Below are 22,510 nucleotides of genomic sequence, written 5' to 3' on the forward strand. Positions count from 1 at the left end.
CACTTCTGTAAAAAAGTTCAGGTTGAAACAAATTCGAGGTGGAAACCAATTCATTTGCAAACAATCGAGACACGAGCTTAACAGAGAGTTTCTTCGATTAATTGCCGGAAACATAAACTCCTGTTAATGAAAGACATCGACATTCTGGATAAATGAATATGGAAATGAGAGGAGGAACAGAGTCAGTCCACGCGGTAATCAAAGAATGTGCGAAAAATCGAAAGGAAATTTGCATGACACTCAATGGAGGTTGAAACATCGGTTGCAAGCATACAACCGACCCTCTAATCTCGTGACAAGATCAAAGCTTCCATTACTTTAATACTGTTTCTTCCAGACTAGTCACAGTTTCTCGGACATAGAATGCAAACAAATATTTTAATATTAAGTGACACAGAAAGAGAACAGCCATCCGCCACAGTAAATCTGGCCTTTATAGGCGGGAGCAACAAACTCCCCACTCGAACTGTCATTGTAAACGTTGACCAACAACCGCTCACCTCTTAATTTTGGCTACGATTGCGGTATGCGATAGCAATTAGAGCAGAACTCTGCAGGTTCCAATTACTCAATCAGAAGTGTAGGTGAGCAGGGAATTATTTTCGGTGGCCTCAATCAATCCATGGCCATCAGAAGAACTTCTCCATTCACACGCCAATTCCAATTCAAAAGTCAAGGCCCGAATACGGATGGCGGTTGGCGATTGCAGACTTCCTATTTAGATTACAAGCCTCAACGCTTTACCGAAACAGCAAGACAGAGAAGTACAATTTATATAATTTCTTTATCAGATCTGCTGGATGCTACAGTGTTAATCGAACGCGGAGAGGCCTCAATTATGGCCACAAAGCGAAAATCGTCGTAAAATCGAAGTGGACTCCGAAAGATTTCCCCTACAATTGTTTATATCAAACGCAATGCACCGGAATTTGATGAAAATGCGGGAAAAGTGCGACGAGTTCAGTTTGCTATGTGTTCGATGACTGCGCGTCATAACTTAATTGCATTATGTGACGGACAAATTCGAGACAGCCTCCGCTTTCTTTGTGGCGCAACTATTACTGGTGGTATTACTAGTGGTGTGGTTGCATAAACGCTGTATCAAACCAGGTTGCCTTGACTAAGCTGCCCCCACAATCAGTGACCTCATTCCAAACTCACCGTTTTTTGGTCTGCCTTCGATGGTTATCGCGCACTTAATTAGGCGTGTGTTAAGGTAATGCTTGTGTAGTTCTTCTGGTACTTACAACTTTGGTCATTAGAAAGCTTTAAGGTGCTTTCCCGTCCACAATATTCCCCTTTGCCAGAATTCGAGAACTGCTCTCTGGAATGATCCGTGCACCTGCTTGTTAATAAATTCTAGGCTCTGTTATAGCCCGCTGTGGGACATCAATTTGGCGCTATTCAGTGCAATTCAACGCCGAAGCTGCGTGCCAAGCGCTGTGGCAGAAAATCATTTGGCGGTTACAATTGCACTTTATTGCTTCCGACGAGAACAAGAACTGAGAATACGAAGCTTCAGGTGTCGGAAAAGCTTCTTCTGGGGAAAGTTCTGCAAGAGTAACGCAGAGTTTCGGTTAAGAGTGAAGAACCAGAGAATTCCGAAGAGAGTTTCATCGGCTCTTTCGATCTCTTCGACAAAGAATGCAGCAGACTTTTCGCCAAAGAATAATTCAATGCCGCGCCAAGAACGGTTATTCATTTTCATATCCGCGGAATACACAGCTAAACGGCATTGTTGCATTAATAAATGCAACAATGTCACGCCCAAGTCAGCAGCAGCGACTTCCGCCTAAAAATGGCTCAAATGCTTTCAGACAGCAGCCGAGTTGGTCGACATATGCCGACATCAATCCGCGCTGAATCAAACAAACAAAACAGCTGGAGGCCTTCAAATCAGAAAGCCCAAAGCAAAGCAGATCGCTTCGGATCTGGAGACCAGGAGGGTTCTGTTTCCAGCGAAGTCGCCTGGACTGGTCGGTAAACCAAATTGGAAGAGCCCATCTCGTCGGCTTATGAGGCAATGCCATTCACTTGCCGACATTGGCCTTACTCTCCCCAGTTTAAACATTACACAGAGAAAAATTTTTAAAGAGAAGGAACCACTCTTCTGCACCGTCTTTATTTATCGGATAACAATTTCAAAGTTTGTCCTTAATCTGTATTCAAGTTTTTATTTTTTTTTTTGGATATACTAATTACATTTTGAATGTGCTTTTTCAATCCGTAACTATTGAAACCCATGTTCAAAGTACCTCTAAATAATTGTTGTTAATTAAACTGTATTACCCTTTTTTTTCAGTGCAATATTTCTCTCTGTTGGTTCGCCAGCAAAATCATAATCATGTCAGCAAATTAGACTGACATGCGGCGTACGTGCCCCAACTAACAGATGAAGAGGATCTCCGCGAGTAGGATGGATTTTTCTTTGGATGCTCCAGCAGAGAAAGCCTTGCGATGGTATGGTATGGGATGAGCTGGGATGGCATTGCGTTGGAATCAAATGGGATGGGATGGGTGAATGTCTCCACGTGCGGACGGACAATGCGCCGTGTCATCTTCCAGTTCGACAACGGAGTTGAACCGTTGCCAATTCGTGCGACAAAACTCTGAAAATTCTCACTGCCCAGAAAAGCTTTTTCTGCGCGCTCAAGATTTGTTTGGTTTGTTTTCTGTTTTTCATCATCTGGTAGACACATTTCCCAAATGCGCAAAAAATTCTTACACAATTACGCTGATACCTTGGCTGGGTTTTCGTTTCGGCCGCACACGCAGAACGACAAAAAAGAAAACTCAATTCTCATTCCGTAGATTCAGCGCAAATCTCTTCTGGATGCGGCTGGATGGTCAGCGGATTTGGGTCACTTGACTTGGGTCAGGCAACGGTTATGAAACAATTGCAGACAATTATCCGGCGGCCGGGCTAAACTGTCTTCTCAGTTTTGTGCAGATTATCAACGAGAGTAGCTGACGACTTTGTCATCGCCTCCCGACCGTTTTCCCAATAATTTTTCTAACTGATTTTGTAATTAATGCCACCCAGCCAAAGAGCCAGCAAAGGCAGGAAAAACTTTCGCTTGGATGCCGTTGCCGGCTCATAAAAATGCCTTTGAATTGAAAAGTGGCCAATAAAGATCGAACAATTGATGTGCGCCCGGCCGGGGAATCACTGCGTGGCATTCACCTTGGCGAACAAAGACCTTTTGATTCCTTTTTCGCGCCCTGCGGCTGCCATTGATATTTCCAGCGATCCAGTCAAGCAAAACTAAGCCAATCCCAAACCTCTTGACAATATTTCAGCGTTTTTCACTTGACATTTAAACAAAACGTCGCTATTTGCATCGCTTATAGATTTTTCACTTTTCTTATTTCGGACAAATTTCTTTGCTACGTGCCTAAACCATAAAAAGGGTTCTCTGAACATCTTTCTTCTTATTTCAACCACTATTACAGCATCACCCGAAAAATTCCTCATCAATATGCTGGTCACTGCCACGAGGTCTTTTGCTTATACTTGATCTTTGTGGCCAAGTTCATTTACAGCCCGATTAAACACAAACTGAACTGCGCGACTGAGGCAGCATTTTTAATGAGGTCTAATGATCAACAATAAATTATTGGGTAATTCATTTAAAGAGATGTGGCTTGCATTGAAGGTATGCACCGACCTCCCAAAAATCCTTAATGATGCATTTATTGAACATTATTACAATGTAGGTGCTTTCCTTCTTAATGGTTTTAGTCTAATTTATTTTTTATACCATGTTTGAAATACACATTGAGCTCGAGTTGACAGAAATGATTACTTTTGCTTAAATCAAGCAATATAAAAAAAATGTTATTCTGAATCACTGTGAATTTCTGATATATATAACATTGTGGCGAAAAATGATTTAAATATGTACGGATTTTTATCTTTTCTATTCTGCACGCTGCAATATAAATATAAAAATAAATATTCGTTTTGTTTTTATTTTTCCTAGTTTAAGTTTGTTGTATTTTGATTTTCGTACAGTTATTTTGATAATCTGATTTATTAATATCCAATAAAAACGTTAGGAAAACTCGATGGCGAGGCGAAAACTCAACAGATACCCGAAGCAAGTTTGTCGCTTAAGTCATTCGTTTTCTTGCCACATTTCTCTCGTCACGTTGTTTTCGGGTTGTTCTGCTGTTTCTGTAGTCGGTAAAAATCTAGTTGGCTTGCCACATCTTTTCTCCACACCACATTGGCATCCTTTTCATTATTTGTAGGTGTCTATTGGGTCAGACAAAATACATTGGCAATATCACAAAGTAATGAGATATGCTCCCCTGATATATGGCAGGCACTTTGGGCTGACAAAATGAGCAGCCAAGCTATAAATATACCAACCGACAGCATCTGAGCATTAGGCATCTGGGGATCTGAGTCGCCGAGCAGAGAATTTCGCCGTTGCAAAGTGATTTCCTCGCACTTATTTTCAATTCTGTGAGCCAGCAACTTGATAAATTAACACTCTGCACATGCCATTTGTTTATTTGCCTAAATAAATCGCCAACGAACCTGAATTCGAGTCGGAATCTGAATCTGAATTTGGGTCCAAATGCGCAGCCAAAAAGAGCTCCGCGCGGCAGCAATTGTAAATGCTGGAAAAGCTGGGAAAAGAGAGAAAAATATAAAGCTAAACTTCGCTCCACACCCTGCGGCACACAGAATATCTCGAACATTTGTGTGCTGTGCACACATTCAATTTATGTATCCCGATGCGAGGAGCCCGCGACTTTCCGACTTGGATTCGAATTCGGACTTCGACTGGAACTTTGTTTATTGCCCCACTAAGGCGACTGACCCACAACATTAAATTGTAATTTGAGTGGGGCAAACCGAACATTTTTACTGCAAATTTTGCCAGCCAGCCTCTCGGCTAAGCTTGTTGTTGCTCATGTAAGTCACTGGAGTCAACAATATATCGAGTAATTAGAATTTCTATCTGTGACTCTTCACGCCCAAGTGTTGTGGCCCGCTTTTGTGTAATTCTTTGCGAGGAGAACGGTACTGAGATTGGCACGCGACTCATTCTCGGCGATTCGCTAATGACTCCACCATGTCATTGACCATACTCAACAGAAATGGCGATGGCAGCAGCAGCAGCAGGCATGCAAATCGATTTGCAGGCGGACGGTTGCGTAACCGTTGATTAGGAGAGTACACTGGAAAAAAGTTTTAGTAAAAGCACAATCAAGGAATATTATACCTTCTGCAGCTGGGATTAGTTAGTTTATCACCGACATTTCCCTAAAAGGGTACAAAATTGAGCCAGAACTTTAATTCAAAAGGCTAATTCAGCATCAAAAGGGAATTAAGTAGAAATCAAAATTGCATTTTGATTTTTCCGCTGTGCTTTCTTCGGTTGCTTATAGCGCAAAATCAATTCCTAACTCGAATTCGGTTAGTGCGGAAATCAATCGTAGGCCGTGGAATACATCTCAGATATCTGAGCTGTAAGCTGAACTTCGTGCTTTAACGCATATTACACGTAATTCATTTTACATGCTGCCGTTGTTGGAGCTGAACAAAAAATGAAAACAAACCGCAATGCCATTAACGATCCAACAGGCCAATTGATGCTCCCAAATTCATATTGGCCCAATCTACAGCGTTTCGGGTATTGCCTTCGCGTGCGTGATTCCAGAAAAGAATGCTAGTTTTGAATTCTTATTCATTATGCCTTCTACCCCCTTCATTTTGGCTTTGGGTGTTGCTAACGAAATGAGTTGCAAATGCCCGGCAGTTGCATTTCAGTCAGGCCATTGTCCTTGCGGCAATTCATAAAGATTATGGAGCAGCAGTCACGAAAAAAAGTTGGCTACCCACCCAGATTGTTGGTCCCCAAAGACCATCTGTTGACATTGCCGGCGGACATTGTCAAGCCGAGCACTTTATTTGCTGCGCGTTTGACATAAACATTTGCCCAGCGGACAACTGAATGGCCAAGGCCTCTGTTCGGCTCCTTATAAAGAGCATACGACACATCGAAGGCTGCAATTTTTGAAATACGCATTGCAGAATTTATGTTATGCGTGTGCCTCCAAGCCTCGCGAGTCCCGCGGTGACAAAAATATAGAAAAAAAAATAGAAAGACGCCAGCCAGCCAAACGGATGCTGTGCATCGCAGCCACGGAAAGTGTTCAAAGACTTTCGCTATGCCGGGGAGCACAGAAGTCTCGGGGACATTAGAAACGAAATGCTGGGGAAAAAAAGAAGGAGTCTCGAGGAGTTGGCTCCTCTGGAGGCTTTGTCTAAATTTGGATGGCCATGTCAGTGACAGCATTTGACTTGGCAACTTTTCATGTTCATGTTCGCCAACTTGCGCCGAGTTCAAAGCATCAGATTCGAGATAATGTTAAACATTTCCTTTCAAATTGTTTTTTGCCTGCTGCTGCCCGCCGCCTGCATTTGCTGTTCTCGGTGACTTCCATCTTAGGATGGTTTGATAGAAAATACTTATAATTATGACTAAAAATATGGTGACTTTTCATCTAGGCGCAGTTAAAGAATGGCTTGAAGAAAGTCCCTGACAATTTTTACTGCAATTTGGATTTAGCCATACAAAAAGTAATTGTCAGTAAAAGGATATTATTAATACATTATTTGTTAGCAAATATAGTCTTTCTTTGATAGAGCGATTTGGTTGGTGGCCTTTTAACGAAAATCTTTCATAAATCTAAAACCTAATAAAATAAATTGATTATATTATCGGAAAATCCCTACTACCTCTTCTCTGCAAATGAATGTTATTTATTATATTTTTATTCTCAAAAGTCTATTAACATTTTGTTATGAATAAAGTTTTAGTTAAAATTTTCTTAACGATTTGTTTAATATTTTTAAAAACGTAAAGTTTTTTCTACATGTTTTTTGTTTAACTTAATTGGTTACATTTGGTGCATGTTATATACATTAACTGTTTTTTTTACTACACCCATAAAGTAAGGTAGCTTGGGGTACTCGAATGCCCCAACACATTTCCATTTCCTTTTAAACCACCCACTCAAGTTGGGGCTCATTTCGCTGCCTGCACTCCGAATGTGGGTGAAATCATGTTAATGAAGTTGTTTACCTGCAATTCATAGCCCTCTTTTCCTCGCCCAATTAGTTTGTCACTTTTACTGCAGGCAGTTCGTTTAGCTTGGTTCAACGCCATTTAGCCAAGGTTCAGTTTCACTCGGGCCAATTTTCCACCTGGTGAGTGTGGCACTCACTCTGTTGGGGGAGGATCGAGGGAGGAACTCTAAACGCTTCTCTTGATTGATTTGTATCTACGCTGATTAGGCCAAAACCAACAATCTTGGCCAAGGCTTGAGGTTTTGGCCTTGTTAGAGTCCGTCGATTGTTGATCGATTGACATTGACAGTAACGGGCAAATTTCGTTTTCCGAAGACCAAACAAATCCCGGTAAAAAGAAAATTAATGCGAATGCAAACGAGTTTCTTTCTAATACGTTTATTTACCTTTTATAGCATCTGAAGTTTTGTCTCTTGTTACATTTTTGTGTGGTGTGTTCGATTGGGCCTAGCATATATAAGCATTAAGTTAAGTTAAGTTAAGTTTTAGTATTTAAGTATTAGTAGACAGTCAAACCTCTCAAACGAGCAATGCTTGTCAGTTCAGAGCTCTCTTCAGAGGTTTGAATGGTTCGCACTATATCTAAGTAGCTTTACTTTCCGAGTTCCGAGTCTTAAGCTGATAGTATGTCGACGTATTCAGAGTAGTCTTAGCGGTAAGTCTTATAGAGGGGGCGCCTAAACGCGCATACATATAGTTAGGTATAGGAATAAATATTAAGCTACGGTTCGTTCGTCCCTAAGGGAAACCCTTCACAGAGGAGTCCAGCTCAATGGCGGAAAGTCCGGGGAAGGGCGTCCATTCTCCATCTCTGGATCGTACATCTACTAACTAGATTATGAGCAGTGCTAAGTTTTGAGCTAAGTAGAATTTCATGCTAGTTTCTGCCTCTCCACCCGCAGCTCGATTTCCATCTCCTTTTCCATCTGTATCTCGTACTTCTTGGCTTGTTAAGAGGCCATTCACTGTCGTTGACGTTCTTACCGCTTGTGTAACGCTCGCTTCTGCATATTGTCCCAGACAGCAATGACTGTAAGCTGGAGCAGCAGGAACAGAGCACCGGCAATTATGAAGCCTGCATAGAGTTGTAAAAAGAGTTGAAGAAAATTTACGAGCTTATTTAATTAGCTGGGCACTCAGTCGGCAAGTCGAGGCTGCTTCTTCCTAGGGGCTAGATGGCGCGACGGCACGCGATTAGAGCAAATCAATTTGCCACGCTCAGCGATACCAAAAAGATGAAGCCGGATCGACTTGCCACTGTGCTACACATAACCCAAGTGATCCCAACTGATCCCCTCAACTCACCATAGCCATTTATGCAAGTGTCCGTTTTAGTGCCCAGATCCAGTTGCAATTTGGCCAGGCCATCCAGACCACCGGTTTCCGAGCCTCCCGAAGAATCGGCGCCATTGAAGGCGAACTTATCGGTGATTTGTATCGATTGCACCAGCAGAATGTTCTCATCGCCGGCCGCCTGATGACTCACATCACGTTTTTGGCGTTCCGACTTAATGGCCAGCTCAACTGTGAAAAGGTAGCAGCGCATCCATCGAGCAGAAAAGCACAAAACACAAAAAATTGCAGGCGAGCAAAGAGAAGCGAAAAAGAGGCAAAACAAGAAATGAAATATGTTTTCTGGGAGCTGTTGTGCCACCAAACCAGGGATGGTGTGCCACTAAGCGAGGAAGGTGCATAAATTCCGGGCAGGCCATAATACTGACATTCCAATTTCCCTGACCGAACGGCAAAGTTATTAGTGTCAGAAATTTGTTGGGCTCCTTTTATAGACACATTACACTTAATCCTTTCTAAATATCCAATATTTTTAACTGAGATAAAAATATTAATTTCTAAATTTAAACGTTATTGGGCTTCAAAAAAGTATCTTCAATGTGAAATACACTAAATTCAAATAATAATAATCGATAATAACCGGACAAACTGATCAGTTAAGTAATGAATTTTTGTTTGCCCTAAAGTAAATTCTTATTGAGCAAAAAATCAAGGTTCATAATGATCGATTATTATCCACTGAACATTTTCCTAATTCTTTGCAGTAAGTAAATGGCAAATGTCATATGGCCATACTCGTGGATCCCCACCTTCCCGCCTTCGATATTGGATATTCGATCCAACTTTTGCCAGAGGTCACTTGGTGGCGTTGGCCATCGCCATCCCTGGCTTCGGTTCTGGCCGCGAAGAACCGTTTACTTACCGCCATCAGTGCCGTTGAGCACCGATCGCTTGCGACGACCGTAGGACAGCAGTGACTTGAGCTCGCCGTTCTCATCGTTGTCGCAGATAACCGGTTCGCAGCGCGGTATGCAGGGCGTGACCAGGGCGCGGAACTGCACCAGCTCCGAGGAGGGGAACTTGAAGGCGTCGAACTGTGAGAGCAGCACCTTGCGATTGCCGGCCAGCTTTTGCATGGCACTCATTATGTACTGGTCCGTGGGACAGCCGTTGGCGTCGATCAGTGTGATTTCGGCGCTGTCCGTCCCGTCCATGGCCACCAGTTCCCTCACAAAGATCTCGTACGGGCTGTTGGCGTCGACGATTTCGAAGCGGAGAGCCAGTGGATCTCCAACCTCGGCAATCCTCTTCATGTCGCTGCCATCACGTGCGGTGATCTTCATGATCACATTCGGCGAATCGACGATGATTTCCTCGCTGAGAGTGGACTCAATCTCTCCAGTGACTCCCAGATCCACATTGTTAACCACCGTCTTGTTGGTCAAGTCGTACTGGCAGGATACAGCCAGCCCAAGATCGGAAGATGTGACGATCATGTCGTGGTGCTGGATCACAATGTCGTTCATGTACCTGCCATACGCACTCTGTCGCACATTGCACTCCAGATCATTGTACCTCATCTTAAGGTCGAACTCCAGTGAGTTGTTCACATTCACAGCGCAGGATTTGGGTGCTCCCTTGGCGTACACCTTGCCATCGAAGAGCTTGGAGGTGCGGATCTTGGTAACCATCTCCCCAGAGCGACAGTCGATCGATACGTTGTAGCAGGCGGACTGTTCGTAGGTGGCCGCTTCCTCGATGGAGAGGTAGGGCTCCGAGAGGTCCGTCAATGTGGCGCGGCTGTGGTGGGACAGTCGGCAGACCAACTCCCCGGTTTCGTTGTAGTCATACGAGTGACACCGGAACGGGGCCGTCAAGCAGAGGTCACGGCACTCGTCCAGAGTCTGAACATTCTGGTGCACAGAGTCCACCGTCTTCAGAATACGACCCGCTACGCGCTTGAACTCGCACAGCTTGCTCGGCTCCTCCGCGCAGTTGTTCTCCAGATAGTCGGCGCCATCGTAGGCCGCAATGTTTGCCTCGTCCGACAGCGTAATGCGATCCATGTCCGAGAGCTCGCACAGGCCAGAGTGCGCATAGTAGTTGGCCGATCTTCATGTTGCACAGAAAGAAAATTATGGGAAATTGTCTATTAGATTTAACTTACATTTAAAATGGGAACCATTTAACAATAACTTAATTGATCGTTGAAAAATATTAAGGTTGTTTGATTCGATATTATAGGTATTTACCCTTAAATGGAAAATTGTTAAAATTAAACGTATTTTAATTGGATATGATTTGTTACTGTTGATTTACTTCGTAAAACAACTTGACAGACCGATAAACAACTAAACATAGCCAATTTATTATTGATTTATAAATATATAAATTCGAACTCCAGATGTTGTTATACCAGTTTAACCCAATATCAAACCAACCTGATATAGATCGATTTGTGTTAATATTTTGTTCTGTGTACCACAGACGTTTAGTGTTTAGTGTGTAGTGAATTGAGGTGGGGAGTTGGGGAGTTGAGGGCGGTCCAGTTCAAGAGGGTGGCTCTGCTGTAACGGTATCGCAGCACTTACCGGCAGGTGAACTCCGTCTCGCCCAGACACAGTTCGATGCAGTCGCGCCGCGTGGCCACACTTTGGCTGGCCTTGGCCCGCTCCGGCAGTCGGTAGCCCTGGACGCGATCGATGCACCAGGCCTTCGAGCAGGGACGCACTCCGAAACAGGATTTCTGCGCGTAAACGGTGAACACGGGGTACTGGGAGCGGGAAAGTGAACCTGAAAAATGGGGAAAGATAGCCAGATGGGGGCGGCATTTGTTGTGATTAGCGGGAAACATTTAACATACAAGCTGCGAGCCAAAGATCGTGATTGGGCGATCGAGTGCTGAGTCTTTAACCAGCCTCTACACATGAAAAAACGTACTCTTTTACTATTTCCATATTTAAACTAAAACTTAAATGGCTTCAACTTTTCTCATAAGACCTATTCTGTATTTCAGATTTTCGAAGCAATTATTAATTATTGGAATGGCGAAAAGTACTCAACTTTGATTTAACAATTTTCACTTTGGGGTAAGTGGCTTTAAAACATTATTAGTTAGTTATTGATTTTGTAAAGTTTATTTAAGCTAAGTGTGGCATTTAATTTATTCAAAATATTCCTTTCAGGAATCTATTCAAAAAATCAAACTTTTAAACTCGGCGCTAGAAACTTGAATTAATATTTGTAGTAAGTGGTTGCTATCGATACTGCTATTATCATTTAATGTTTTGTAAAACCCTTGTTCGAAGACATTATTGGGTTTACGATCCCCACTTTTCTGCCGGCGCACTTGACTCACCTGGCAACTGATCGGCTGTGCTGCGGAACATGACACAGAGGCCCGTCTCGTAATTAACCGCACTGCAAGATTCATTGGCCTGGCAGGCCTCCAGGCAGTCGGTCAGCATGAGGGTGCCGGGCAGCGTTTCCAATTGCTTCGATGGCGCCGATAGCACGTACCTGCGATGGTGGATTAACCGGAAAGTAACGCACATAAATTCTGGGGTTCTTGGGGGCCAACCCAAGTGGGTGGGATCGCGGCATTATAAATGGGGGAAGCCACCTTTACGATGTGTTAACAGGCAGTCGTGGGTATAATTTATGCTCCCTGCCCAAACAATCGTGGTGTTGTCCCTGCTCCAGAGGCAACTAATTGCCCGCAATTAAGATTTATGTTTATTGTCGGCGACACTTACCCTGTTATGAGCTCGAAGCCAATCATATCCGGTTCGCAATCCTCGTCCACCGAGGAACCCACCGAAGGTGTTGCCATGGGAGTGGGGCCCAGATCATCGGCCTTAGTCTCTACAGCAGCAGCAGCAGGTGATACAGCAGTTGGTGCAGGGACAGAAGCAGAGGAATCTGCAGAACCAGGTGGCGATGCGACAATCGCTTCCGCTGGCTCAACGCCGAACGGTTTTGGTAGCTCGCTTCCGTTCGGCGCCGCAGTTCCCGCCCCCGATCCCGCTCCCGTTGCCGGAATCGGTGTGGCATTGTTGCGCGGAAATGTCTTCAACGGTTTCACCGCCGGCCGCTTGGGCAACTTGCGTGCTGCCACCGAGCTGTCCACCAAAAGTAGCATTAAGCTCAGCAGCGCCATCATGCTGACTGCTCGCTTCGTTGTCATTGACCGCAGTTGCATTTTAGACTCTGTGTTCTGTGTTCTCTGTTCTGTGTTCTGGGGGGGTAAAGTAAAGAAAATAACGTTTTGGTAGCTTGGTTTTTAATTAGCATTTCGGTCTTCCCACTCCCATGCTTATCTCGTGATTAATTGCCCCAGCAGTTACAGTTAAGCTTTAATAATGGGTTTAATAGGGGCTATCCTGCAGTGCAGTTGCAATTGCAACGCCCACCAGCACGAAGGCACTTGATTAATTGCCAAGGAAAAGATGCAAAATCAATTTGGTTGATGGTCCCCGACTCTGAAAACGGCAGCAGTTCAGATCTAAACGCTGCTCACACGCACGGGCTCTTGAAGAATTAAAATAATGCCACTTACACAAGGCGCACGCACAGGAAGCCTAAACAAAAAAAAAAAAGAAAAGCTACCAGGAAAAGCACCTGGACTTTCAGCCAAGAAGCTGTTAACTGAAATGGTCAGAAGGAATTCTGATTGGGCCCCTCTGATCACAATGCGATCGATACGGAGGAGAACACAACTGTTGGATGCTTTATGTTGGATCGTTAGTGGCTTTTGCGGTTACTTTTCAGAACCAGACCCAGCTGCATGGAAAATGCATTACGTGTAATATGCGTTAAATCACAGAGAGCCGGGTTTTCTACATGCTCTCGACTTGATTTCCGTACTAATCGAATTCGAGCTTCGTGAGTGCCTCATAATCAACGATTATGCAATTGTCTGCTGCCTGCAAATCAATTTTCATTGTTGCTGGTCAATGACACGGACTGCTCAACGAAGCGAGTCGCGTGCCCCTTGCAGGGAATCAAATGAAACAGAGGGGAAACATTCTAATTAGCCGGTCTCCCAGCTGGAGAAAACCACCAGCTACTGGCCCACTCAAATCACAATTTAATGTTGTGGGTCAGCCGCCTTAGTGGGCCAATAAACAAATCCTCGGATCCACAGTTGCAAACTCACGGACATGGACATAAATTTACTTTGGCAGCCAAGCTGCTCCTGCTGCGGATTCGATTCGAAGCAAATGGAGATTTATATATATACATGCTCGCATCGATGCCTGTGGATTTATCAGCTAGTTTAGCAACTAGTTTCAAGCTTTAGCATATTTACAGCCAAATTTGACAGTTGGTCTTGACCAAGCTTTATGGAGTCTGGGTTAAGTGAGACTTCTTGGGATCTGGTTCAAAATTCGGGCTAATCCCGCTGCTTTCATGCTGTCAAGGTGCCGATAAAGCACATTTATGACACCAATACGCCAAAAACTAGTTGCCACTTAATTAGAATGGCGAGTGATTGGTTGTTGTGTTGGTGGGGAAAAGTGTGCCAGGGAATGACATAACTGCCATCCAGGCTTATCTCAATTGAAGCACTGCTCAGTGTAACTGTAAGCAATGTGCGCAAGTCGCCGCAGATGGAGGCAACACCAAGCAAGTTGGCCAGAAAAAGCCACTTGGCAACTACTTCATGGCCCGACTGCTATCTTCATTTCATGGCTCGCAATTTGAAAACTGCACCCGCTGGCCATCGATGGTAGAAGGAGTAGGCTCCGCTTGGATTTCTCGGATGTGGGTCACCTCGAGCTATTTCTATAGAAATTCTTTTTTGTGGCTGGCAGAAATTTCTCAAAGTTAGCGACAAATCTTCAATTAATGGCCAGTGAAATTTTTCAACTATCAAAAGAGCCACAAAACTAGTTTCCCTTGTCTGCGGTGTATCAAACCAAAAAAGAAACAAGAAGCATTGGGAAAATCTTGACAAAACTTTTCATTTCATGGCCCAACCCTAACGGCAAATCAGCCGCACCAATTCGAAAGCCATTCGAAAACCTAATCTATGCACCCAAATCCATAAACATGATTTCCGAGCTCACGAAGAAGCTGCTCTAACTGTTGAACGCATTTCGGATCATGGGTAATACTATACTGGTCCGGAATATTAATGAGTTTGGGTAATCGTTTAGCCCGGCTCTTTCGTAACAGGGCAATGAATTGTGGAGCACGTAAAGCGGAGATTTGTCATTCGGATTTTCGGATTCTAATTAAGGCAGCGAAAGTCTTTGACATTCAGGCCTTGACTCGTCTGAGCCCCAGCTAATTGCCATTAAATGGTCGCATCATACCGTTGACTGACCCAAATCACTGGCCACCAGCAGGATTCCCAATGGATCGACAAAGGAGCAAGAGACTTGACCAGGCCGAAAGTTAATTGCCTGCAGAATTCTGCGCATTTGGGAGTTGACTGGCTCTGCACGCCGTGTTTCCGGCATGCCAGCGAAAATGCCAGCTCCTCTTGAAACTGGAAACTGGGAAGCTTGGAAACTAATGTGACATCTCCTCGATGCTTTTTGTGCTGACATTCACCCAAGCTTTCTCTAATGATCCATTGACCATTTTCGTTTAATTGATCGACATGTGGACATCCTGTTTGCCTGACAATTGACACCTTGTCAGGCATTGAATGCCAATCGATGTGCAGAACGCGTTTTCAATTTTACCTTTAGCACTCGAGAATGTGTATATATAGATATGACCGTTTCAAAACTTCACTTAAGATAGCAGGACACGCACAAAACACTCAATTGATTTGTTTCAAGAATTTGACTTTTATAGTTTGATGGACCGAAACAACGCGAACCGCTCGAGCGACGTCCTCACTGTCGAAAGTGGAGCGCCAAACTGCCTCTTCGGTGATTTTGCTAAACGTTCTTATGCGAAGCTCTTCGAGGAATACCAGATGCTGGGCAAGATCGAATCGGATCAAGTTCGTTAGCTTCTATCACTGGAGCGCTAGCGACCGCCAGTTCGAGCACCTTGACACTGAATGCTTGCTGCGAAGGCCGCGGAAAACGTTTTCAAGCTGGGAAGCCGACCGTCGAAGACCCAAACGCCGCCGACGTCGGCAGCGGCAGAAGCAGAAGCAGCAGCGACTAACTCTCTTTTGGCCAAGAAGAAAAACCGGTAGAGGACGGAAAGCTAATGGCTCAAACGGCCGCTCTTTGCCAGCTCTCTTCTGGGAACTCTCTTCGCTGGCAACTTTCTTCAGCTTCAGCCTCAGGAACAGCTTTTCTTGCCGAAGGTCTGCAGGTCTTTCGTGGGTTTCTCGTTCTTGTCGGAAGTAATAAAATGCAATTATAACAGTCGAGGCAAATGATTTTCTAATGCGATTGCCTGACACGCAGCAACGGCATCGAATTGCACTGAATAATGAAAAATTGAAGTGCCACAGCGGGCCATAAAAGAGCAGCAGGTGCATGGATCACTCAAAGAGGAGCTCACTCATGGAGTTGTTTCGTGATTTTCTGGAGGGGTAAGCCCCCCAGAACCTTGCAGCTTTCTAATGACCAAAGTTGTAAGTACCAGAAGAACTACACAAGCATTACCTTAACGCACGCCTAATTAAGTGCGCGATAACAATCGAAGGCAGACTAAGAAAACGGTGAGCTTGGAATGAGGTCACTGATTGTGGGGGCAGCTTAGTCAAGGCAACCTGGTTTGATATAGCGTTTATGCAACCACACCATTAGTAATACCACCAGTAATAGTTGCGCCACAAAGAAAGCGGAGGCTGTCTCGAATTTGTCCGTCACATAATGCAATTAAGTTATGACGCGCAATCATCGAAAGCACAGCAAACTGAACTCGTCGCACTTTTCCCGCATTTTCATCAAATTCCGGTGCAGTGTTTGATATCAATAATTGCAGGGGAAGTTTTTTTTTTGATTCCATTTCGATTTTACGGCGATTTTCGCTTTGTGGCCATAATTGAGGCCTCTTCGCTTTCGATTAACGCCTTTGAGTGAATTATACAATTTTTCCAACAATGTAGCACATCCAGCAGATCTGATAAAGAAATTATATAAATTGTACTTCTCTGTCTTGCTGTTTCGGAAAAGCGTTGCGACTTGTTATCTAAATAGGAAGTCTGCAATCGCCAACCAGATTCGGAAATTGACCTCTGAATTGAAACGGGCGTGTAAATTGAGATATTCTTCTGATGGCCATGGATTGATTGGGCCACCAAAAAAAAATTCCCTGCTCATCTAAACTTCTGATTAACTAATTGGAACCGGAGGAGTTTTTCTCTAATTGCTATCGCATGTCACGATCGTGGCCAAAATTATAAAGTGTGCGATTCCTGAGAACCGCTTCACTTTAATCTTTGGTGAAATAACTACCGAATGTTGTTGGACAAAGCTTACAATCACAGTTCGAGTGAGGAGTTTGTTGCTCCCGCTTATCAAGGTAAGATTTACTGCGGCGGATGGCCCAGATATAAATCAACACTAGACCGTTAGTAGGAAGTCGATTTTTATAGGCCATCCACTGATTTTTGCTTTTCTGTTTCTGTGTCACTTGTTATTCAAATTTTTGTTTGCATTCTAGGTCCAAGAAACTGTGCCAAGACTTGCAAAAAAATAAGTGTTGAAAGTGACGGAACAACCTTTGCTGTTGCTCTGATCTTGTCCCGAGTTTTGAGGTTCGTTTGCAGAGCAAACAACGTTTGAACCTCTATTGAGTGACATGCAAATTTCCTTTCGATTTTTCACACATTCTCTGATTGCCGCGTGGGCTGTTTCTGTTGGACCTCCTATTTCCATTTCCATTTACCCAGAAAGTCGAGGTCGACCAGACCCGCTCCTGATGTTAATGATAATGTTTCCGGCAATCAATCGAAGAAACTCGCTGTGTAGTTTGTTTTATCGTCTTGTCTCGATTGTTTCAAATTTAAATTAATGCAAGTTTCTTACTCTTAAATATTTCTTAAGTTTCACTTGGAATGCATCATAAAATGGAAAGGATTGCAATGGCACTCAAAGAATCATCTGTGAGTCATCAATCTTTCTGCACAGTTTCTCTTGGTTTAAGCAGGTAATCAAGGAATGATCCCCGAGTGAAAGGATCGCAAATTGACGATAAGAATCACACGCATGATGAAAGTGCCCTGCAAAGTCGCCTCCCGGTGACGCCGTTTCGAAACGAAAGGTGAAGTTTACGAGTGGAATGGTAACGTTGTATTCTCTAATTGTACCGCCATTTGATTTGTTTTGTTTCACTTTTCAATGGTTCCCTTCGGCTCTTTCTAATGGCAACTTTCTATGCAGAAGGAAAGAAAAACTATTCAATCAGAATTTTCACTCTTAGTAAGTGTCTCGTTTGGTCTGTGCCACTGACTGACTTTCAACGCCTTCGTCTTGGTCTCGGAGTTCTTGGTTTAGATGTGGTCTTGGCTTGGTCGGCGGCATAAAACTGTCAACGAGCGTTTAACCCAGTTAACGCCCTTAACCGTCGACAACTTGGATTTGTACTTGGACTGCGACTACAGAACTCTGCACCCATGTTGGGATCCATTCGACACCAGACCATGGCCACAAAAACAAGCAAGGTGTAAAAACAACACCAAGTGACTTTGGAGGAGGAGGAGAAGGAGGTAGGAGGTGGGTGATTGCGGAAGGTGGATTGGGGCATTGCCAAAGATAAGAGAAGCCACAGACTGACTGAAGTTGAAGTTGAGTGATGGCTCCACCTCGCTAGGAAGAGGCGGTGCGGAGGTGTTGATTGTGGCCAGCGGATATTGGCGCACCCAGGAGGAGGACAAGGGGCTTGGCAGAGGGGGATCCCAGATTGACCGATGTCTGGCTGTGGTTCTGGTTCCTCTGTTTCCAACCGAAGCTCACTGCTCAAAGGAATCCTGAGCGCGGTGAAAGTTGCCATCTCCAACTTCACCATCTCCTCCAGAATCCCCACTTGTTGAAATTCTGGTCCCAATAATGACACTTAAGCGATGCAGTTTTTTCGTAATATGAATTTTCCTGTTTGCCGCCGTTGCCGTTGGTCGTTGCCTCCCACTCCCCACTCCCCACCCCCCTTCCTCTTCACGACCCCCATCTCCATCCCCGCCATCAATTACACCCGGGAATGGAGGGCCGGGGATTCAGAGGGACAGGTGGAGTCCATCTGAGCTGCAACTCAATCACCGACCAACATTCAACTGCCATCGGCAGCTTCTGCTTCTAATTGCCGCACTTTTTGCTCCTGCTTAGCCTGGCCAGACTTGGATTCAGATGCCATGGGTGAGGGGGAGGGTTCCAGTGAGTTATGGGCACGCAGAGGTGGCATCTGCTATATTGTTGCATCCATATGAAGAGGGATTGGAAAGCATTTCTCCTTCTTTGGCTCTCCAAAGAAGAGAGATTCCCGGGCAATTCGCTGTGGAGCTAGGCAAATTGGCGGTTTCATATTCCCATCATTAATTCCTGCGCTGATGAGTCCGGACACATCGAATAGGTGAGCAGTTGTGATGCAATCTCCCCGCCATCGAAGCTTCCACTTTTAATTTACAATCCCAGAGCCTGCGATTAGCGACGACATTGCAGCAAGTTATGGAGATCGAGTTGGAGAAACGCGATGCGGAAGGGGATGGAATGGGTAGTGATGGCTATTCCCCCAATATTTGCTCTGGGCGTTGCCACACCAGCTCGCCAAGTCGCCAACTCGTGGCTTCCTCCGCCAAGCTGGGCCCAAAATGCAGTTGTGTTTGGAGTGGATGGGTTCCTGCTCCGATTCAGTCTCTGCAAATGAAGGGGTGTGCCCGGCATGGGCATAGATGAGGAATAAGATGAGGAAGGTTTCGAAGAGGCAGCACGAGGCGTGCGACATGCAACACAAGCCAATCAAGGCAACTGTCAATGGAGGCAACACCTGCTCCGCTCCTATTCTCCATGGCAGCACTCATCCCACCTGCAGCGACCTTGAGTCGGAGGAGTCGGCTTCTGGTGGAGATGAGTTGATAAACTGCCTGGGCGAGATTCGCATCTTGCGGGTGTGCGAACCGGTAAATTGGAGCAATTTCCATCAATTTTCACTGTGCGGCACTTGACAAAGTAAACAGATTGTTGGTATCCCCTTTAGCTCCAGTTGGGGATCTGAAAATGATCTCAGAAACGCCCCACTCCGCTCCCAATATTTTCCATTTATATTCTCATCAATTTGCACCAATTTTCGCATGCCACAAGGCAGAGGAAAGGACCTCGCAGTTCGACTGCCATTTGCAACAACACAAAAGGGGCATCGCCTTGGAAATTTATGACCGCTTCGCCTGTTGCATGCACCATGCACCACAAAGTAGAACGGAGCCACAACCACCCATCCAACCCACCAGCACCAGAACAGGCACCTCGACCCGAAACTGTTAAACTTGGCTAATTGATTTATGAGAGCGGGTTTCCAAAATATTTGCAATACAAACAGAGGCTAAAATACACTTTATAAGGCAGGAATATTCTTTATGTGGGTGGGTTTTGCGAACAGAAACTGGGAGAGCTCCACGAGAGAAATCGTGGCGAACATGTCGCATGAAAGGAACAAGTTCCCGAGTGTTTCCCACAGCAACAGGAAGTGTTCTCTGCCGAACGCATGCCAAAAATGGATCCCCGAGGACAAGACAGCCTTGGACTTAGACTTGGACGAACAAAGCGAGCCCGATACCAAACCCAAAACGATCACGATTATGATGATCATTGCGGGAATGGAGCATCGAGTGGCCAAGACAGGTTGGAGGGGTTGGGATGGCAATGGCGATGGGATGGTGGCAATGTCCCCACTCAGAATTCGAGGAGTGGGTGAGGGAGCAGGAGTTTCGCTCGTTGTATATTGTTTCTGCATTGTAACTGTCACCTGATGGCAGTTTCCAGTGGCCACAGTTGGCAAAAATAATAGAAATTATATTAAATGGGCATTTGGGGAGTGCACACGCCGCGACTTCCGTGTTTGGTGTCTCTGTACAATGGGCCATTCCGAACCACGTCGCGGGGTACAGTGGGGTCGAGATAAGAAACCTGGAGCACAAGTGACTGGACAGGCAAGGTGGAAACCTCTCTTCTTAAGGGGCCCCAATTTGGCAGTGTTATTACAGCATCTGGGAATATTCTCCTCACAATTTAACACCTCCGATCCCAGGTAACTCCCTCGCTGGAATTCGTGGTCACTTGCCATGATGGACACGTGCCACGCAAATTCTTCTTCTCCACAAATCTTTGTAGTCGAGGCCCTGACTATTATGATGGATCTTCGGGGATGACACGACACTTAACAGCGGCATTGTGGCCATGGCTGTGGTTCGGGCATCAACTTGGGAGGAGAGTACGAGTATTTAATGCCGCTGCCTCTTGCGGGAACTCGAGGAAGGCGACTGATTTATGACAGCGCGAAAGAGTGGAGGTAATGGGCTTTTGGGCAAGGGAACGATATCGGGGGAACTTGCATCGGAGGGCAATTTGAGGCGGGCGTGGCGCCTTGAAGAAAGCTGAAGCCTGACAAGAGGTCCCACCTGAATCAAGTCCAGTGTAGAGGCCTATTACGTGATGATGTAATAATTCTTCGAGCCGTTGGCACTTTTATTGCGGAAAATGTTGCATAAATCAAGGCAGCAATAAACAGATCTCCTCGGATGCCCCGTGGATCCCAATTTTATCCGATTGCTGATGGAAACAGGATGCCTTAAATTTTTCATTTGCACCGGGCAATAATTTGCACCGGGAAATTGGCGCTGGCTTTATCAGCCTCACTCCAAGATGCCGAATTCGACCTCGTCATCTGACGGAATTGGACTAGTGGAATAGTGGTGTTGGCCACAATCATTCATTCATCTAACGATGATTTTAAATCAACTAAGCCGGGATAATCAGCAACTTGATGCTGCAACTTTGTTGCAGGGTTCCTCTTGCCCCTTTTCTTCCCTGTGAAAATCGACCCACGCAGTCCTCAAGTTGGTTTCGCACATTACTGAGTAAACCTCTTACTAGATCCGTGTTCATGAAGATCTCAGCAGCAGATGATGAATGCGGAATGGAGAGATGATTCAACTGGAGGAACGTGATTGTCATTATAAACGAAGCTGGACCTGGATCTCCAGAGCTGGAGGCCTACGTAGAAGCCAAAGAGCGCACTGATCAAACGGAGGCGACTATTAAAGGATAAACCCTGGGCAGAAAGGCTGATTGCGAAATGCAAATAAAAATGATATTGATCAGATCCTCGTTTCGAACGATGCAACCGGGGATGCCATTAAAGTTTTATGGATCAGTGGGTTATCAATCAGCTCATCGAAGATTATGGCTATTGTTAACATAAAATTAGCATACATGGTGAGAGATGACTAATCTCCCGCACTCATCTATAAGAACTATTCTTCCTTTTCCCTGCTCTTCTCTTTGATCTCCATAGGCACGATTTGGATAGAACACTTTTTAAGTGGGCCAGTTACTCCCCGACTGACGTGATTAAAATGTCAAAAGGCGCCGCAGGTCAGACCGCGTTGGATAACTCACTTTATTTATTATGCCCGATATAATTAAATTAATTTCTGCTCAGAACGGAACTCCGAGAAGAGGGCTGGCCAACTGGGGGCGTGCCACTGGCCCGGAATGAATCGGTTCGTGAGCCACCAAGATCTTCGACAGCATATTCCATTTGCATTTATATTGCTAGGGTAATTCCTCCTCTTATTTCCCATTGCGTGATTCGACAACGGATTCTTGGCATTTGAAACACCTTTTTGGGTGTCCACAGAGAAATCGGAAAAGGTAAAGGGTCAGAGTCTGACAAAACTATAAACAAATGCACACACAAACCAGAGAGCAAATTATTTTGCAGACTTGGACGGAGACTTCGACAAAGAGAAAGGAGTCGAAGGGAAGGGCAGGTAAACTTCTTTTTGATGTTCGGTAATTGGCGGTTTGGCAGCACGCGAGCCGAAAAAAAGTAGAATCGAGGGTGGAGAAAGAAGACGTCTAGGCTGGGGCTTGAGAGCTGAGCCCAAACTGAGGAACCAATCTTAGCCCAAACCGAAACTAAAACCCAAACCCTTGGCATCTAACGAGCGAATTTTGGGGTGACGCGCTTTCTGTTCTG

The 22,510-nt window shown here is 44.9% G+C and overlaps 1 protein-coding gene across 1 annotated transcript; it reads right to left on the reverse strand.

The window, feature by feature from the left end:
- Nucleotides 1–7,470: 7,470 nt before the first annotated feature.
- LOC108052573 lies at nucleotides 7,471–15,428 on the reverse strand. The gene is made up of 7 exons (XM_017134991.2): nucleotides 15,097–15,428; nucleotides 12,157–12,638; nucleotides 11,760–11,920; nucleotides 10,993–11,194; nucleotides 9,324–10,513; nucleotides 8,414–8,632; nucleotides 7,471–8,183 (listed from the first exon to the last, which is right to left on the reverse strand). The coding sequence occupies exons 2-7, from the start codon at nucleotides 12,600–12,602 to the stop codon at nucleotides 8,089–8,091; spliced, it is 2,313 nt and encodes a 770-aa protein (XP_016990480.1). The 5' UTR covers nucleotides 12,603–12,638; nucleotides 15,097–15,428; the 3' UTR covers nucleotides 7,471–8,088.
- Between the last annotated feature and the right edge of the window lie 7,082 nt (nucleotides 15,429–22,510).

The sequence above is a fragment of the Drosophila rhopaloa genome, unplaced genomic scaffold, assembly GCF_018152115.1.
Source record: "Drosophila rhopaloa isolate 14029-0021.01 unplaced genomic scaffold, ASM1815211v1 contig_167, whole genome shotgun sequence".
In the NCBI taxonomy this organism is placed as follows: Eukaryota; Metazoa; Arthropoda; class Insecta; order Diptera; family Drosophilidae; genus Drosophila; species Drosophila rhopaloa.

Bases quoted from the DNA above. Each gene is read 5' to 3' on its own strand.
- LOC108052573 (XM_017134991.2), bottom strand. From the start codon at position 12,602: ATGCAACTGCGGTCAATGACAACGAAGCGAGCAGTCAGCATGATGGCG. The intron at 11,195-11,759 runs GTGAGTCAAGTG...CCCATTTTTCAG, and splicing joins CACAGCCGATCAGTTGCCAG to GTTCACTTTCCCGCTCCCAG. The intron at 10,514-10,992 runs GTAAGTGCTGCG...TGCAACATGAAG, and splicing joins GAGACGGAGTTCACCTGCCG to ATCGGCCAACTACTATGCGC.